General features: G+C 51.5%; 1 protein-coding gene across 1 annotated transcript in view; it reads right to left on the bottom strand.

Moving 5' to 3' along the window:
- The window catches only part of DMBT1 (deleted in malignant brain tumors 1), a 164,637-nt gene that overhangs the window by 108,979 nt on the left and 40,061 nt on the right, over nt 1-15,597 (bottom strand). The window contains 11 exon segments of the mRNA XM_030940142.1: nt 625-948; nt 1,719-1,757; nt 2,672-2,701; nt 3,686-4,009; nt 4,686-4,718; nt 5,616-5,645; nt 6,621-6,944; nt 7,712-7,750; nt 9,962-10,285; nt 13,861-14,184; nt 14,947-14,985. Coding sequence (XP_030796002.1) covers nt 625-948; nt 1,719-1,757; nt 2,672-2,701; nt 3,686-4,009; nt 4,686-4,718; nt 5,616-5,645; nt 6,621-6,944; nt 7,712-7,750; nt 9,962-10,285; nt 13,861-14,184; nt 14,947-14,985 — 1,830 coding nt within the window.

The raw sequence follows: 15,597 nt of genomic DNA, 5'->3' as shown, positions 1-15,597 counted from the left end.
GGCAATAACAAGCCATGCCTGGCTGGCTTCATGGGGGCTGCCCTCCACACACCAGACCTGGGACACAGGCAGTGCCCTGCAGCGTTCTGAGAGGACCTGAGGTCAAGGACTCCAACCCCATGTGACCCAGGCCTGACACAAACAGACATGCATTTGCACCCCTAACCCTTCAGCCCCTGTTTCCAGACATCCTCACTGGGTCTCAGCTGAGAACCCATTTCCAGACAAGCATCTTTAGTTCAGAGTTCCTCGCAGTGAGAGGATCCCTCCCTGCCCCTGCTGCCTGTGCTGTGTCCACAATAACCTCACACAGCGCTACTCAGCAGGGGAGAAATGGAGCCCTGGTGAGCCAGCACATTTCTCTTCTGCCTCTTCCTTGCACTACCTCAGGAAGGGGTTAACGTCTGAGTGGTTGTCTCAGGTTGGAGCCCTGGCCTAAGTGACCAGGTACTGTAGCAAAATTCATATAGATTCTTAGCAAAGAGCTAACAAGACTACAGAAAGATAGAAAACACAGAAGAATCTTTGAGTGAGATTAGAATGTAATTAGGACTTTCTTCTGGAACAAACTCTACCCCAAGAGAGGGAGCCCACTCTTGGGTCTGAAAGGTCTCGAAGGCCCACCTGAGCAGATGACACCAGCGTCTTCACTATGGCCACAGTTGTGGGAGAGCCAGCCTCTGTGGGGACAGTTCCACAGGTAGGACTCATGTCCTGAGCAGCCCACGTCATCCAGGACAATGGGTCCTGAGCCCTGGCCAAACCGGGCATTTCCTGGGGCCGACGTGGCCCAGCCACAGCCCAGCTGCCTGCAGACCACATTGGCATCACTGGTGTCCCAGCTGTCATCACACACGGTGCCCCAGGAGCCTCGGTATAGGACCTCCACTCGGCCCTGACACCTGTCACCTCCATTCACCAGCCTCAGGGCCAAACTGGATTCAGATCCTACAGGGGAACACAAGAACCCTTCATGCATACTGATTATGAGCTCAAGGATTTAAGGAATGTTCTACACTCAGGGCACTTCCTTGTGGCCAAAGTCACGTGGGCAGGTAATCACCTTTGAATATGAATACAAACAGAGGTTCAGCTTCATCACAGTGGAAGAAGCAGTGAGCTCCTACTCTGCCCAAGTCTATGGAAGCTCAAATAATTGGGAAAGCACCTGTGACTCCACTGGAGGTGACAGGAATGGATGCCTCACTCCTCATTCTGAGCTCCATTCTCACACAGGATGAAGCTGCACAGCTTCAGATAGGAGGCCGAGACCTGCCTCATGTTCAGGAGTTTGCTGGCACCCACAAAGTCCTCCCTGGCTTCTAACAAAGTGCCAGGATCAGCAGGACTTTGGCCAGACAGTGGCAGGGACAGGCACTTTCCCCACTCTTCTCAGGTCTGCAGCCTGTGGCCTGAGGGCCAGGAACAAGGTCCCAGTAGGATTACGGAGCCCTCCAGGGCTTGTCCTGAGCACCTGGATGAGGATCTTTCTTGACTACATAAGACAGAATACCGGGGGAGACAGGTCACTAGCACCCTCCAGCCTCCAACATCAGACCCAGGACTAGGTTCCCAGGGAGTCCACCTTTCTCCCCAGGCAACTTGCAGAAAAATGAAAAACAGAGGCACCCACTTGAGCCTCATTCTATCGTTTTCAAAAGAAACATTTGTCCAGAGGTAGAGAGTGAGCCTCTGGGAGGAGTGAGAGGATCATTTACCTATTGGCGATGTCAGTAAGTTGGTGGTCAGCCAAGTATCTGTAAATTGCAACAAAGAGAAGGGATAAAATTAGACTTGAAGGTGAAAAGCTACAAAAAACAGTCTCTGGACCAGGCAAGCATCATGAAAACTATTCGATTTCTGGTTCCTGCCACTTGCTCCAAGTGCTGCCCAAGTCTTCAGCTCAGTGAGCTCAGCCAGGAACAAAAGCCTTGCTGGAGACCAGTCTGATCCCTCCTACCTCTGAAGTGTGAGATGTCCTCTTCTCGACTACAAAGGGTTAGCCTGCCCCATCCAGTGACACAGGGACTGATGGGCATACCTGACACCATTGCTGAGACTCTGACAGTTGGAGCTAAAATGTTAGGATACCAAGGAGCTGTCCAAAGGGGTATCAAGTTTCTTGGTGAGTGGAGGCATCAGAAATATTTATTATCCTTCTCCCTGCCCAAGCATGGCCTCTGCCTTTTCTGCATGCAGATGTGGCCCTGTAAAATCTGGGCTGTCTGAAGGAGCGAGGGATGGAGGGATCAGGCCTGCACTGACACTGCTTGCCCATGGCAAAAGTCATGTTTAAGGCTCGAACTGACATTGCCTTCCCAGGTGACTTTGGCAATCACTCTCAATTCTCAGAGAGGTTATATCAGCTCTGGATATGAAGGAGCCAAAACTCATTCAACATGAGGCCACTTCCTGAACCTGTAAGGGTTGTCCATTGTATGCTATGAAACTGCTTCATGAAAGCTCAGATAAATCGAACAGAAAACAGAAGCCTCCGGAACCCTATGTCTGTTGAAGCACTGTGCTGGGGTCTCAGTTACAGAGTGGTGGGGATGAAAATAATATGCCCCACACTATCCGCACAGAGAAGCAGGAGAGCTCTGTGGAGTGGGGAAGAGGTAACCGGGCAGAAAGAGAAGGGACATCCTGAGGAAGGATGCTGGGGACTCACCTGGCCTGGGCGTCGACTGGGACTGAGCAGCTGTGAGAAAGAGAAGGTCAGATCAGATGCACTATACACAAAATGGCAAAACTGGAACAAAGGTAGAAGGAACTGGGCAAGCCTGACACTCAGTCCATCCTAGTCCCTGTCACAGAGGGAGAGGCATTGCCGTGGACATCCCCACAGAGATGCACCATAAAAGGGGTCTGGGCAGATCCCAGCCATTATTGTCAGCTCCGAGGTGAGTGACTGTGTCTGCCCAGGGTGACCAGACTGACCCAAAGCCAACCCTCTCCCTTGCATGTTTTGGCAGTTCCTGAGTCAGCAAGGCTGAGGAGGCCACTCCAGCCCAAATGCCTTGTGTGATCTTCCAGACACGACCACAGGCAATAACAAGCCATGCCTGGCTGGCTTCATGGGGGCTGCCCTCCGCACACCAGACCTGGGGCACAGGCAGTGCCCTGCAGCGTTCTGAGAGGACCTGAGGTCAAGGACTCCAACCCCATGTGACCCAGGCCTGACACAAACAGACATGCATTTGCACCCCTAACCCTTCAGCCCCTGTTTCCAGACATCCTCACTGGGTCTCAGCTGAGAACCCATTTCCAGACAAGCATCTTTAGTTCAGAGTTCCTCGCAGTGAGAGGATCCCTCCCTGCCCCTGCTGCCTGTGCTGTGTCCACGATAACCTCACCCAGCGCTACTCAGCAGGGGAGAAATGGAGCCCTGGGGAGCCAGCACGTTTCTCTTCTGCCTCTTCCTTGCACTACCTAAGGAAGGGGATAAAGTCTGGAGGCCTGTTTCAGTTTGGAGCCCTGGCCTAAGTGACCACAGCTACATCAGGTACTGTAGTAAAATTCATACAGATTCTTAGCAAAGAGCTAACAAGACTACAGAAATATAGAAAACATAAAAGAAGCTTGGAGTGAGGAGATCAGAATGTAATTAGGACTTTCTTCTGGAACAAACTCCACCCCAAGAGAGGGAGCTCACTCTTGGGTCTGAAAGGTCTCGAAGGCCCACCTGAGCAGATGACACCAGCGTCTTCACTATGGCCACAGTTGTGGGAGAGCCAGCCTCTGTGGGGACAGTTCCACAGGTAGGACTCATGTCCTGAGCAGCCCACGTCATCCAGGACAATGGGTCCTGAGCCCTGGCCAAACCGGGCATTTCCTGGGGCCGACGTGGCCCAGCCACAGCCCAGCTGCCTGCAGACCACATTGGCATCATTGGTGTCCCAGCTGTCATCACACACGGTGCCCCAGGAGCCTCGGTATAGGACCTCCACTCGGCCCTGACACCTGTCACCTCCATTCACCAGCCTCAGGGCCAAACTGGATTCAGATCCTACAGGGGAACACAAGAACCATCCATCCCTATCAAGGATTGTATATTACTGCTACCGGAGGTTCAGCTTTATCACAGTGGAAAGAGAGGTGATGTACTATGTTGCCCGGGTTTATGGAGGCTCCAATTTTGGGGAAACATCTGTGACCCCAGTGGAGGTGACAGGAATGGAAGCCCCACTCCCTACTCTGGGCACACACAGGATGGAGCTCCACAGCTCCAGAGGGCAGGCCCATGCTGGTCCCATGTTCAAGAGTTTGGTGGCACCCATGCAGTCCTCTCTGGTTTCTGCAAATTGCCAGGGATGGCGGGGCCATGGCCAGAGAGCTGCACGGATAGAAATTTTCACCCACCCTTGCAGGTCTGCAGTGCATGGTCAGAAGGCCACGAATGAGGTCCCTACAGAATTAGGGAGCCCTCCAGTGCTTGTTCTGAGCACCTGGATGAGGATCATTACCGAACACTTGGAACAGGGTCCCGTGAGAGACAGATCACCAGCAGCCTCCACCCTCCAACATCAGACCCAGGACTGGCTCACCAGAGACTCCACCTTCCTCCCACACAACCCACAGGGACATGAAGAGAGGGGCCCACCTTGAGCCGCATCCTATCAGTTTGAAACACAAAATACATCCAGAGATAGTGAGCCCTGGGGAGGGGTGAGAGGATTATTTACCTGCTGTTGATGCCCGTGAGATGGGCCAAGTGTCTGTAAATTGCAACAAAGAAAAAAGACAGAATTAGACTTGAAGGCAAAAGGCCCAGAACAAAAGGTTCTCTGGGAAGGGGAATCAAATTGGAAACAATTCCACTTCCTGTTCCTGCCACTTGCTTCCCATGTGTCTGCCCAGGTTTCCTCTGCTGTGAACTCATCCAGGGACAAAGGTCCTGCTGGAGACCAGACTGAGCCCTCCATTTCTCTAATCCTGGGGTATCTTTCTATGTGTTAGGGGATACTCCCCACCACGCCATCCCACATCTGCTGATGCATGGACTGACAAGATATCAGACGCCATTGCTGAGGCTTGGACACTGGAAGCTAAAATGTTAGGGGCACCAGGGGCTTCCCAGGGGACAATCAGAAATCAGGTTTCTGGCTAAGCAGAGACACCACAAACCTTTATTATCCCTTTCCCTGCCCAAGCACAAACTCTGCCTATTCTGGATACAAATGTGGCCCATCATAATCTTGGAATTTTTCCAGCAGCGATGGATGGGGGTATTGAGCCTGCCCTGACAATGCGTTGAACAGTTCAGAAGGTGACACCCTCAATTTTCAGAAACTATATGTGAGTCCTGAATATAAAAGGACCAAAGCTGATTAAACAAGGGCCAGTTCCTGAACCTGTAAGGGTTGTCCACTGGGCCAGTTTGAAACTGTTTCATGAAAGCTGAGAGGGGTTGAAAAGAAGACAGAAGCCTCCTGAATCCTATGTGTGTTTAAAAAGCGTTGTGCTGGGGTCTCAGTTTCACAGCCGGTGTTGGGGGTGGAAATAATATGCTCCACAGTATCCACACAGAGAAACAGGAGAGGTCTGTGGAGTGGGGAAGAGGTGATTGGGCAGAAAGAGAAGGGGCGTTTTGAGGAAGGACACTGGAAACTTACCTGGGCCAGGTGTCGACTGGGACTGGGAAACTGTGAGAAAGAGAAGAGAAGGTCAGATCAGGCACGTTACACAGAAGTCTGCAAAACTGGAAGGAGGAGGGAAAGAAATGGGCAAGTGTGACACTCAGTCCATCCTAGTTCCTATCACACAGGCAGGGACATTGCCATGCCCATTCCCACAGAGATGCACCGTGTAAGGTGTCGAGGCAGATCCTGTCCACTATTGCCAGCTCTGAGGTGACTAACTTTGTGTCTGCCCAGGGTAACCAGGTTGACCCCAAACCAACCCTCTCCCTTGCACGTCTTAGGCATTTCTGAGTCAACAAGGCTGAGGAAGCCACCCCAGCCAAAATCCCTTGTGTGATCTTCCAGCCTGGACCAGAGGCAATAACAAGGCCATGCCTGACCGGCCTCATGTGGGCTGCCCTCCCCACACCAGACCTGGAACACAGGCAATGCTCAGCAGCGTTCTGAGAGGAGCTGAGGTCAAGAACTCCAACCCCACACAACCCAGGCCTGACATGAAGAGACACACATTTACATTCCTAACCCTTGAGCCTCTATTTGCAGACGTCCTCACTGGATCTCAGCTGAGAACCCACTTCCAGACAAGCATTTTTAGTTCAGAGTTCCTCGCAGCGAGAGGATTCCTCCCCTGCCTTGCTGTCTGTCCTGCATCCATGATACCCTCACCCAGTGCTACTCAGCAGGGGAGAAATGGAACCCTGGGGAGCCAGCACTTTTCTCTTCTGCCTCTTCCTTGCACTACCTCAAGAAAAGGAGAAAGTCTGGGTTGTTTGAGTTTGGTCCCCTGTCCTAAGTGACCATAGGAACACCAGGCCCTGTAGCGAAATTCATACAGATTCTTAGCAGAGAGCTAACAAGACTGCATAAATATGGGAAACATAGAAGAAGCTTTGAGCGAGGAGATCAGAATGTAATTAGGATTTTCTTCCTAAGCAAACTCCAGCCTAGGAGAGGGAACCCAAGGTCTTGGAGGCCCACCTGAGCAGATGACACCAGCATCTTCATGATGGCCACAGTTGTGGGAGAGCCAGCCTCTGTGGGGGCAGCTCCACAGGTAGGACTCCTGTCCTGAGCAGCGCACATCATCCAGGACAATGGGTCCTGAGCCCTGGCCAAACCGGGCATTTCCTGGGGCTGATGTGGCCCAGCCACAGCCCAGCTGCCTGCAGACCACATTGGCATCACTGGTGTCCCAGCTGTCATCACACACGGTGCCCCAGGAGCCTCGGTATAGGACCTCCACTCGGCCCTGACACCTGTCACTTCCATTCACCAGCCTCACGGCCAAACTGGATTCAGATCCTACAGGGGAACACAAGAACCCTTTATCCATCCCTACCATGAGGTCAAGGATCTAAGGCACGTTCCACACTCAGGGCACTTCCTAATGGCCAAGGTCACCTGGACAAGCAGTCACAATTGAATATGACTGCAACCAGAGGTTCAGCTTCATCACAGTGGAAGGAGAGGTGATACCCTATTCTGCCTGGGTTTGTGGAGTCTCAGGTTTTGGGGAAGCACCTGTGACCCCAGTGGAGGTGACAGGAATGGACGCCCCACTCTATACTCTGAGCACACACAGGATGGAGCTCCACAACTCCAGAGGCCAGGCCCATGCTGTCCCCATGCTGAAGACTTTGGTGGTACCCACGTGGTCCTCTGTGACTTCTGGAAAATTACCAGGGATGGCAAGGCCTTGGCCAGACAGCTGCAGGGACAGGAATTTTCACCCATCCTTGCAGGTCTGCAATGCATGGCCAGAGGGCCAGGAATGAGGTCCCAGGAATAGGGAGCCCTCCAGGGCTTGTCCTGAGCACCTGAATGAGGATCTTTCTGATACTTGGAACAGGGTCCCACAGGAGACCACAGGAGACAGGTCACCAACACCATCCACCCTCCAACACCCGACCCAGGACTGGCTCCCCAGAGACTCCAACTTCCTCTCACTCAATGCACAGGGACATGAAACAGAGAAGGGCCCACCTTGACCCTCATCCTATCATTTTCATTCAAAATATTTGTCCAGAGGTAGAGAGTGAGCCCTAAGGAGGGGTGAGAGGATTATTTACCTACTGTCGATGCAGGTAAGGTGCTGGTCGACAACGTGTCTGTAAATTGCAACAAAGACAAAGGCTGCAATTAAAGTTGAAGGTGAAAAACTCCAAAAGGAAAGGTCTCTGGACAAAGCAAGCATCATGAAAACTACTCGATTTCTGGTTCCTGCCACTTGCTCCCCATGTGTCTGCCCAAGTCTGTAGATCAAGGAGCACAGCCAGGGACATAGGCCTCGCTGGAGACCAGTCCAATCCCTCTTACCTCTGAAGTGTGGAATATCCTCTTCTCAGCTACAAAGGGTTTACCTGCCCCATCCACAGACACATGGACTGATGGGCACATTGGACACCATTGCTGAGACTCTCACACTTGAAACTAAAATGTTAGAAGGATCGGGGAGCTGCCCAAAGGAGTACAAAGTCTCCTGGCAAGTGGAGGTACCAGAAATATCTAATCTATCTCTCCCCGCCCTAGCACGGCCTCTGCCTTTCTGGAGGTAGATGGGGCCCTGCCGCATCTGGGGGTGTTCGAAGGAGTGAGGAATGGAGGTATCAGGCCTGCACTGACATTGCTTGCCCACGGACAGTCATGTTTAAGGCTCTAGCTGACATTGCCTTCCCAGGAGACTTTGGCAATCACTCTCAATTCTTAGAAAGATCATACCTTCTTAACCATGTCTGGTTAAGAAGCTTCATGCTAGGGTCTCAGTTACAGAGCAGGGAAAATCGTGTGACCCACAGTATGCACACGGATAAGAAGGAGGGCTCTGCAGAGTGAGAGAAAGGATAATTGTATAGAAAGAAAAGGGCATCCCAAGGAAGGACACTGGGGAATCACCTGGCCTGGCGCCAGCCGGGACTGGGCGGCTGTGAGAAAGAGGAGGTCAGATCAGATGCACGACACAGAAGCTGGCAAAACTGGAACAAAGGTGGAAGGAACTAAACAGGTCATTCGTTCAGTCTCTGCTAGGTCCCCATCAAGAGGGAGGGGCATTGCCATGCATGTCCCCACAAGGATGCTCCTTGGAAGATGTCTGGGCAGATCCTGCCACTACTGCTAGCTCCAAAGTGATTAAGTTTGTGTCTGTCCACAGTAATCAGGTTGACACAAAACCAACCCTCTCCCTTGCATGTCTTAGCAGTCCCTGAGTCAGCAAGGATGAAGAGGCCACTCTAGCAAAAATCCAGCCTGTGATCTTCCAGCCCAGCCCACAGTCATTCAGAACAAGGCTTTGCTCAGCAGGCCTCATGGGCACTGCCCACCCCACACCTGACCAGTGCACAGGCAGGACCCTGCAGTTCTCTGGAGGGAATTGCAGTCAAGCACTCACACCCCCAAAACCCAGGCCAGACATGGACAGACACAGATCTGCATTCCAAGCCTTGTGTTTCCAGTCTGAGGCCTGCTTACTGGGCCTCACCAGAAGACCCTCCCTTCCCAGCATGAGCCTTTGCTTCTGGGCTCCTCCCAGTGAGATTGACCCTCCCCCAATGCCTATATGTGCTGCATCCACCTCACTGTCACCTAAACCTTTCAGTAGGGGAAAGGCGGAACCTTGGAGAGACAGTGTGCTATAGATTGGATGTTTGTTCCATCCAAGACTCATCTTGGGATTGGAAACCCCAAGTATAGAGGTGAGGCCTGATGCGCCATGTCTCGGTCATGGAGGCCAACCCTTTATGAATCACTTAGTGCCCTCTCTGGTCAAGGGTGAGTTCTTCTCTTAGTTCCTAGCAAGAGCTGGTCGTTGAAGAGTCTGGGCCCTCCCTCTTGCCCTCTCTTACTTCCTTTACTTGCCATGTGACCTCTGCCCAGGACAGCTCCCCATCTCCTTCTGCCAGGAGCTAAAGCAGCCTGAGGCCTGCAGCAGCAGCCAAGCAGATATCATGCTCCTATGCAGCCTGCAAAGCCACGACCCAAATCAACCTCTATCTTCATGAGCAACCTGGCCCCAGCTATTCCTTTCCAGCCACACTAAAAGGCAAAGACCCGGCACTTTTCTCTTCTCTCTCTGCTTGCGCTGCCTCAGTAGGTGAACAAAGACGTGACCCTTATTACACTTTGGCCCATTTTTCTCCCTGAGCTCCTCAAAACCTGGTAATGTGGCAAGGACTCATGCAGTTTCCTAGGAGAGAGCTAAGGAGATATCAGAAATATAGGAAAGGTTGAAAAAGCTCTGAGTGAGGAGATTAGAACATATTAAGACCTCACTTCCTGAGCAAAATCTACCCCAAGAGAGGAGACCCAAAGTCTTGGAGACCCACCTGAGCAGATGACACCAGCGTCTTCACCATGGCCACAGTTGTGGGAGAGCCAGCCACTGTGGGGGCAGCTCCACAGGTAGGACTCGTGTCCTGAGCAGCGCACGTCGTCCAGGACAATGGGTCCTGAGCCCTGGCCAAACCGGGCATTTCCTGGGGCTGACGTGGCCCAGCCACAGTCCAGCTGCCTGCAGACCACATTGGCATCATTGGTGTCCCAGTAGTCATCACACACAGTGCCCCAGGAGCCTCGGTATAGGACCTCCACTCGGCCCTGACACCTGTTAGCTCCATTCACCAGCCTCAGGGCCAAACTGGATTCAGGTCCTACAGGGGAACACAAGAAACCTTCATCCATCTCTATCAGGAGGTCAAGGATCTAAGGCACATTCCACATTCAGGGCACTTCCTAATGGCCAAAGTCACCTGGGCAGGCAGTCACGATTGTGTATGACTGCAACCAGAGGTTCAGCTTCATCACAGTGGAAGGAGAGGTGATATGCTATCCTGCCCGGGTTTATGGAGGATCAAGTTTTGGGGAAGCACCTGTGTCCCCAGTGGAGGTAACAGGAATAGGCGCCCTACTCCCTACTCTGGGCACACACAGGATGGAGTGCCACAGCTCCAGCGGGCAGGCCCATGCTGTCCCCATGTTCGAGAGTTAGGTGGCACCCATGTGGTCCTCCCTGGTTTCTGGCAAATTGCCAAGGATGGCAAGGCCTTGGCCAGACAGCTGCAGGGACAGGAACTGTCACCCACCCTTGCAGGTCTGCAGTACATGGTCCAGAGGGCCAGGAACAAGGTCCCATTAGGATGTAGGGAGACCTCCAGGGCTTGTACTCAGCACCTTGATGAGGATCTTTCCTAATACTTGGAAGAAGATCCCACGGGAGACAGGTCACCAGCACCCTTCAGCCTCCAACACCAGAACCAGGATTCACTTCCCAGAGACTCGAACTTCCTCCCACTAATACACAAGGACATGAAAAACACAGGGGCCCACCTTGACCCTCATCCTATCCTTTTCAGAAAAAACATTTGTCCAGAGGTAGAGAGTGAGCCCTAGGAAGGGTTGAGAGGATTATTTACCTACTGTCGATGCAGGTAAGGGAGTGGTCGGCAACATGTCTTTAATTGCAACAAAGACAAAGGTTAGAATTAAACTTGAGGGTGAAAAGTTCCAAAAGGAAAAGTCTCCGGACATGGCAAGCATCGTGAAAACTACTCAATTTCTGGTTCCTGTCACTTGCTCCCCATGTGTCTGCCCAAGTCTTCAGCCCAGTGAGCTCAGCAAGGGACACAGGCCTCGCTGGAGACCAGTCTGATCCCTCTGACCTCTGAAGTATGGGATATCCTCTTCTCAGGTACAAAGGGTTTGCCTGCCCCATCCAGTGACACGTGTTGCGGGAAGTCAGGGACCCCTAACGGAGGGAACGGCTGAAGCCGCAGCAGAAGAACATAAATTGTGAAGATTTCACGGACATTTATTAGTTCCCCAAATTCATACTTTTATAATTTCTTACACCTGTCTTTACTGTAATCTCTGAACATAAATTGTGAAGATTTCATGCACACTTATCGCTTCCCCAATCAATACCCTTGTGATTTCCTATGCCTGTTTTTACTTTAATCTCTTAATCCCATCATCTTCTTCATAAACTGAGGAGGATGAATGTCGCCTCAGGACCCTGTGATTGTATCAACTGCACAAATTGTTTGTAGAACATGTGTGTTTGAACAATATGAAATCTGGGCATCTTAAAAAAAGAGAACAGGATAACAGTGAGATTCAGGGAGCAAGAGAGGTAACTTTGAACTGCCTGCTGGTGAGCCGGACAGAACAGAGCTATATTTCTCCTCTTTTATAAGCAAATAGGAGAAATATTGCTGAATTCTTTTTCTCAGCAAGGAACATCCCTGAGAAAGAGAATGCACCCTGAAGGTACGCCTATAGACAGCCCCTTTTAAGGCGTCCTGTCTTTTATGGTTGAAGCCGAAGGGATGAAACAAGCCCTGGTCTCCTGTAGCGCTCCCAGGCTTATTAGGTGGAGGAAAATTCCCGCCTAATAAATTTGGTCAGACAGGTTACCTGCTCTCAAACCCTGTTTCCTGATAAGATGTTATCAATGACAATGCGTGCCCGAAATTTCATTAGCAATTTTAATTTCACCTCACCTGGTGGTCCTGTGATCTCACCCTGCCTCCATTTGCTTTGTGATATTTTATTACCTTGTGAAGTATACGATCTCTGTGACCCACACCCTATTCGTGCACTCCCTCCCCTTTTGAAAATTGCTAATAAAAACTTGCTGGTTTTACGGCTCAGGGAACATCACGGATCCTGCCGATATGTGATGTCTCCCCCAGACACCCAGCTTTAAATTTCTCTCTCTTGTGCTCTTTCCCTTTATTTCTGAACTCAGCTGAGACACTTAGGAAATAGAAAAGAACCCACATTAAACATTGGGAGCAGGTTTTCCCGATACACATGGACTAATGGGCACATCTGATACCATTGCTGAGCCTCCGACCATTGGAGCTAAAGTGTTAGAAGGATCAGGGAGATGCCCAAAGGAAGTAGAAAGTCTCCTAGCAAGTGGAGGCACCAGAAATATATAATATCTCTCTCCCTGCACGAGCATGGCCTCTGCCTTTCTGGATGTAGATGGGGCCCTGATGCATCTGGGGGTGTTTGAAGGACTTTGTGTCTGCCCATAGCAATCAGGTTGACACAAAACCAACCCTCTCCCTCGCACGTGTTAGTAGTCCCTGCATCAGCAAGTATGGAGAGGCCACTCCAGCAAAAATCCAGCCTGTCATCTCCTAGCCCAGCCCACAGGCATTCATAACAAGGCTTTGCTTAGCAGCCCTCATGGGCATTGGCACCACCCCACCACCACCACACCTGACTGGTGCACAGGCAGGACACTGCAGTGCTCTGGAGGGAACTGCAGTCAAGCACTCACACCCCCAAAATCCAGGCCAGACATGGACAGTCACAAAACTGTACTCTCAGCCTTGTGTTTCCAGTCTGATGCCTCCTTATTGGTCCTCAGCAGAAGACCCTCCCTTCCCAGCATGAGCCTTTGCTTCTGGGCTCCTCCCAGTGAGATTGACCCTCCTCCAATGCCTATATGTGCTGTATCCACCTCACCCTCACCTAAACCTTTCAGTAGGGGAAAGGCAGAACCCTGGAGAGCCAGAGTGCTATAGTTTGGATGCTTGTCCCCTCCAAGACTCATGTTGGGATTGGATCCCCAAGTATACAGGTGAGGCCTGATGTCCCATGTCTGGGTCATGGAGGCCAACCCCTCATGAATCACTTAGTGACCTCCCTGGTCAGGGATGAGTTCTTCTCTTAGTTCCTAGCAAGAGCTGGTGGTTGAAAAGAGTCTGGGCCCTCCCTCTTGCTCTCTCTTGCTTCCTCCCTCGCCATGTGACCTATGCCCAAGCCAGCTCCCCATCCCCTTCTGCCAGGAGTACAAGCAGCCTGAGGCCCGCAGAGGAAGCTGAGCAGATGCCTGCACCATGCTCCTATGCAGCCTGCAAAGTCACAACCCAAATCAACCACTATCTTCATGAGCAACCTAGCCCCAGCTATTCCTTTCCAGCCACACTAAAAGGCAAAGACCTGGCGCTTTTGTCTTCTCCCTCTGCTTGTGCTGCCTCGGGGAACAAAGGTGTGACCCTTATTTCACTTTGGCCCATTGTCCTCTCTGACCTCCTCAAAACCTGGCAATGTGGTAAAGACTCATGCAGTTTCCTAGGAGCGAGCTAAGGAGATACCAGAAATATAGGAAAGACTGAAAACGCTCTGAGTGAGAAGATTGGAACATATTAAGATCTCGCTTCCTGAGCAAAATCTACCCCAAGAGAGGAAACCCAAAGTCTTGGAGACTCACCTGAGCAGATGACACCAGCGTCTTCACCATGGCCACAGTTGTGGGAGAGCCAGCCTCTGTGGGGACAGTTCCACAGGTAGGACTCATTCCCCGAGCAGCGCACATCATCCAGGACAATGGGTCCTGAGCCCTGGCCAAACCGGGCATTTCCTGGGGCTGATGTGGCCCAGCCACAGCCCAGCTGCCTGCAGACCACATTGGCATCATTGGTGTCCCAGCTGTCATCACACACGGTGCCCCAGGAGCCTCGGTATAGGACCTCCACACGGCCCTGACACCTGTCACCTCCATTGACCAGCCTCAGGGCCAAACTGGATTCAGGTCCTACAGGGGAACACAAGAACTCTTCATCAATCCCTATCAGGAGGTCAAGGATCTAAGGAATGTTCCACACTCAAGGCACATCCTAATGGCTAAAGTTACCTGAGCAGGCAGTCACCTTTGAATATGACTGCAACCAGAGATTCAGCTTCATCAAAGTCAAAGGAGCAGTGACACCCTTTTCTGTCTGGGTTCATGAAGGCTCAAGTTTTGGGGAAGCACCTGTGATCCCACTGGAGTTAAAAGGAATTGATATTCCATTCCCTAACTTGGGCACACCCAGGACAGAGCTACACAGCTACAGTTGGCAGGCAAGACCCTCCCCATGCTCAGGAGCTTGGTGGCTATTCTATGGTCCTGTCTGCCTTCTGAAAATTTCACAGGTATGACAAGGCCTTGGCCAGACAGGTGCAGGGACAGTTATTTTCACTGACTCTTCACACCTCTGCAATGCATGGGCTGAGGGACAGGAATGAGGTCTTAGCAGGATTAGGGAATCCTCCAGGGCTTTTCCTCAGCAACTGGATGAGGATCTTTCCTGACCAGTTGGAACAGGATTCCACAGGAGACAAGTCGCCAGCAACCTTCAGCCTCCAACATCAGACCCAGAGCTTGGTCCCCACAGACTCTACCTTCCTCCCCCGCAACCCACAGGGACATGAAAAAGAGAGGGGCCCTCCTTGACCCTCATCATATAATTTTCAGACAAAACATTTGTCCAGAGGTAGAGAGCAAGCCCTAGGGAGGAGTGAGAGGACTATTTACCTACTGTCGATGCAGGTAAGGTGGTGGTCGGCAACGCGTCTGTAAATTGCAACAAAGACAAAGGCTAGAGTTAAACCTGAGGGTGAAAAGCCCCAAAAGGAAAGGTCTCTGGACAAGGCAAGCATCATGAAAACTACCCCATTTCTGGTTCCTGCCACTTGTTCCCTATGTGTCTGCCCAAGTCTTCAGCTCAGCAGGCTTGGCAAGGGACATAGGCCTCACGGAAGACTAGTTTGATCCCTCCTATCTCTGAAGTGTGGGATGTCCTCTTCTCAGTCACAAAGGGTTAGCCTGTTCCATGAACTGACACATGGACTGACAGGCACATTTGACACCGTTGCTAAGACTCTACTAGTTTGAGCTAAAATGTTAGGGGAACCAAGGAGCTGACCGAAGGGGTATCAAGTTTCCTGGTAAGTGGAATCACCAGAAATATTTATTATCCCTCTCCCTGCCCGAGCATGACCTATGCCTCTTCTGGATGTAGATGTGGCCCTGCAGAATCTGGGGTGTTTGAAGGAGTGAGGAATGGAGGTATCAGGCCTGCACTGACATTGCTTGCCCATGGCAGAAGTCATGTTTAAGGCTTTAGCTGATATTGGCTTCCCAGGAGACTTTGACAATCACTCTCAATTCTCAGGAAGGTCATAT

The sequence above is a fragment of the Rhinopithecus roxellana genome, chromosome 11 (genome assembly GCF_007565055.1).
Source record: "Rhinopithecus roxellana isolate Shanxi Qingling chromosome 11, ASM756505v1, whole genome shotgun sequence".
Taxonomy (NCBI): domain Eukaryota; kingdom Metazoa; phylum Chordata; class Mammalia; order Primates; family Cercopithecidae; genus Rhinopithecus; species Rhinopithecus roxellana.
The sequence above is the reverse complement of the archived record's forward strand: the minus strand, read 5'-3'. Positions and strand labels throughout refer to the sequence as shown.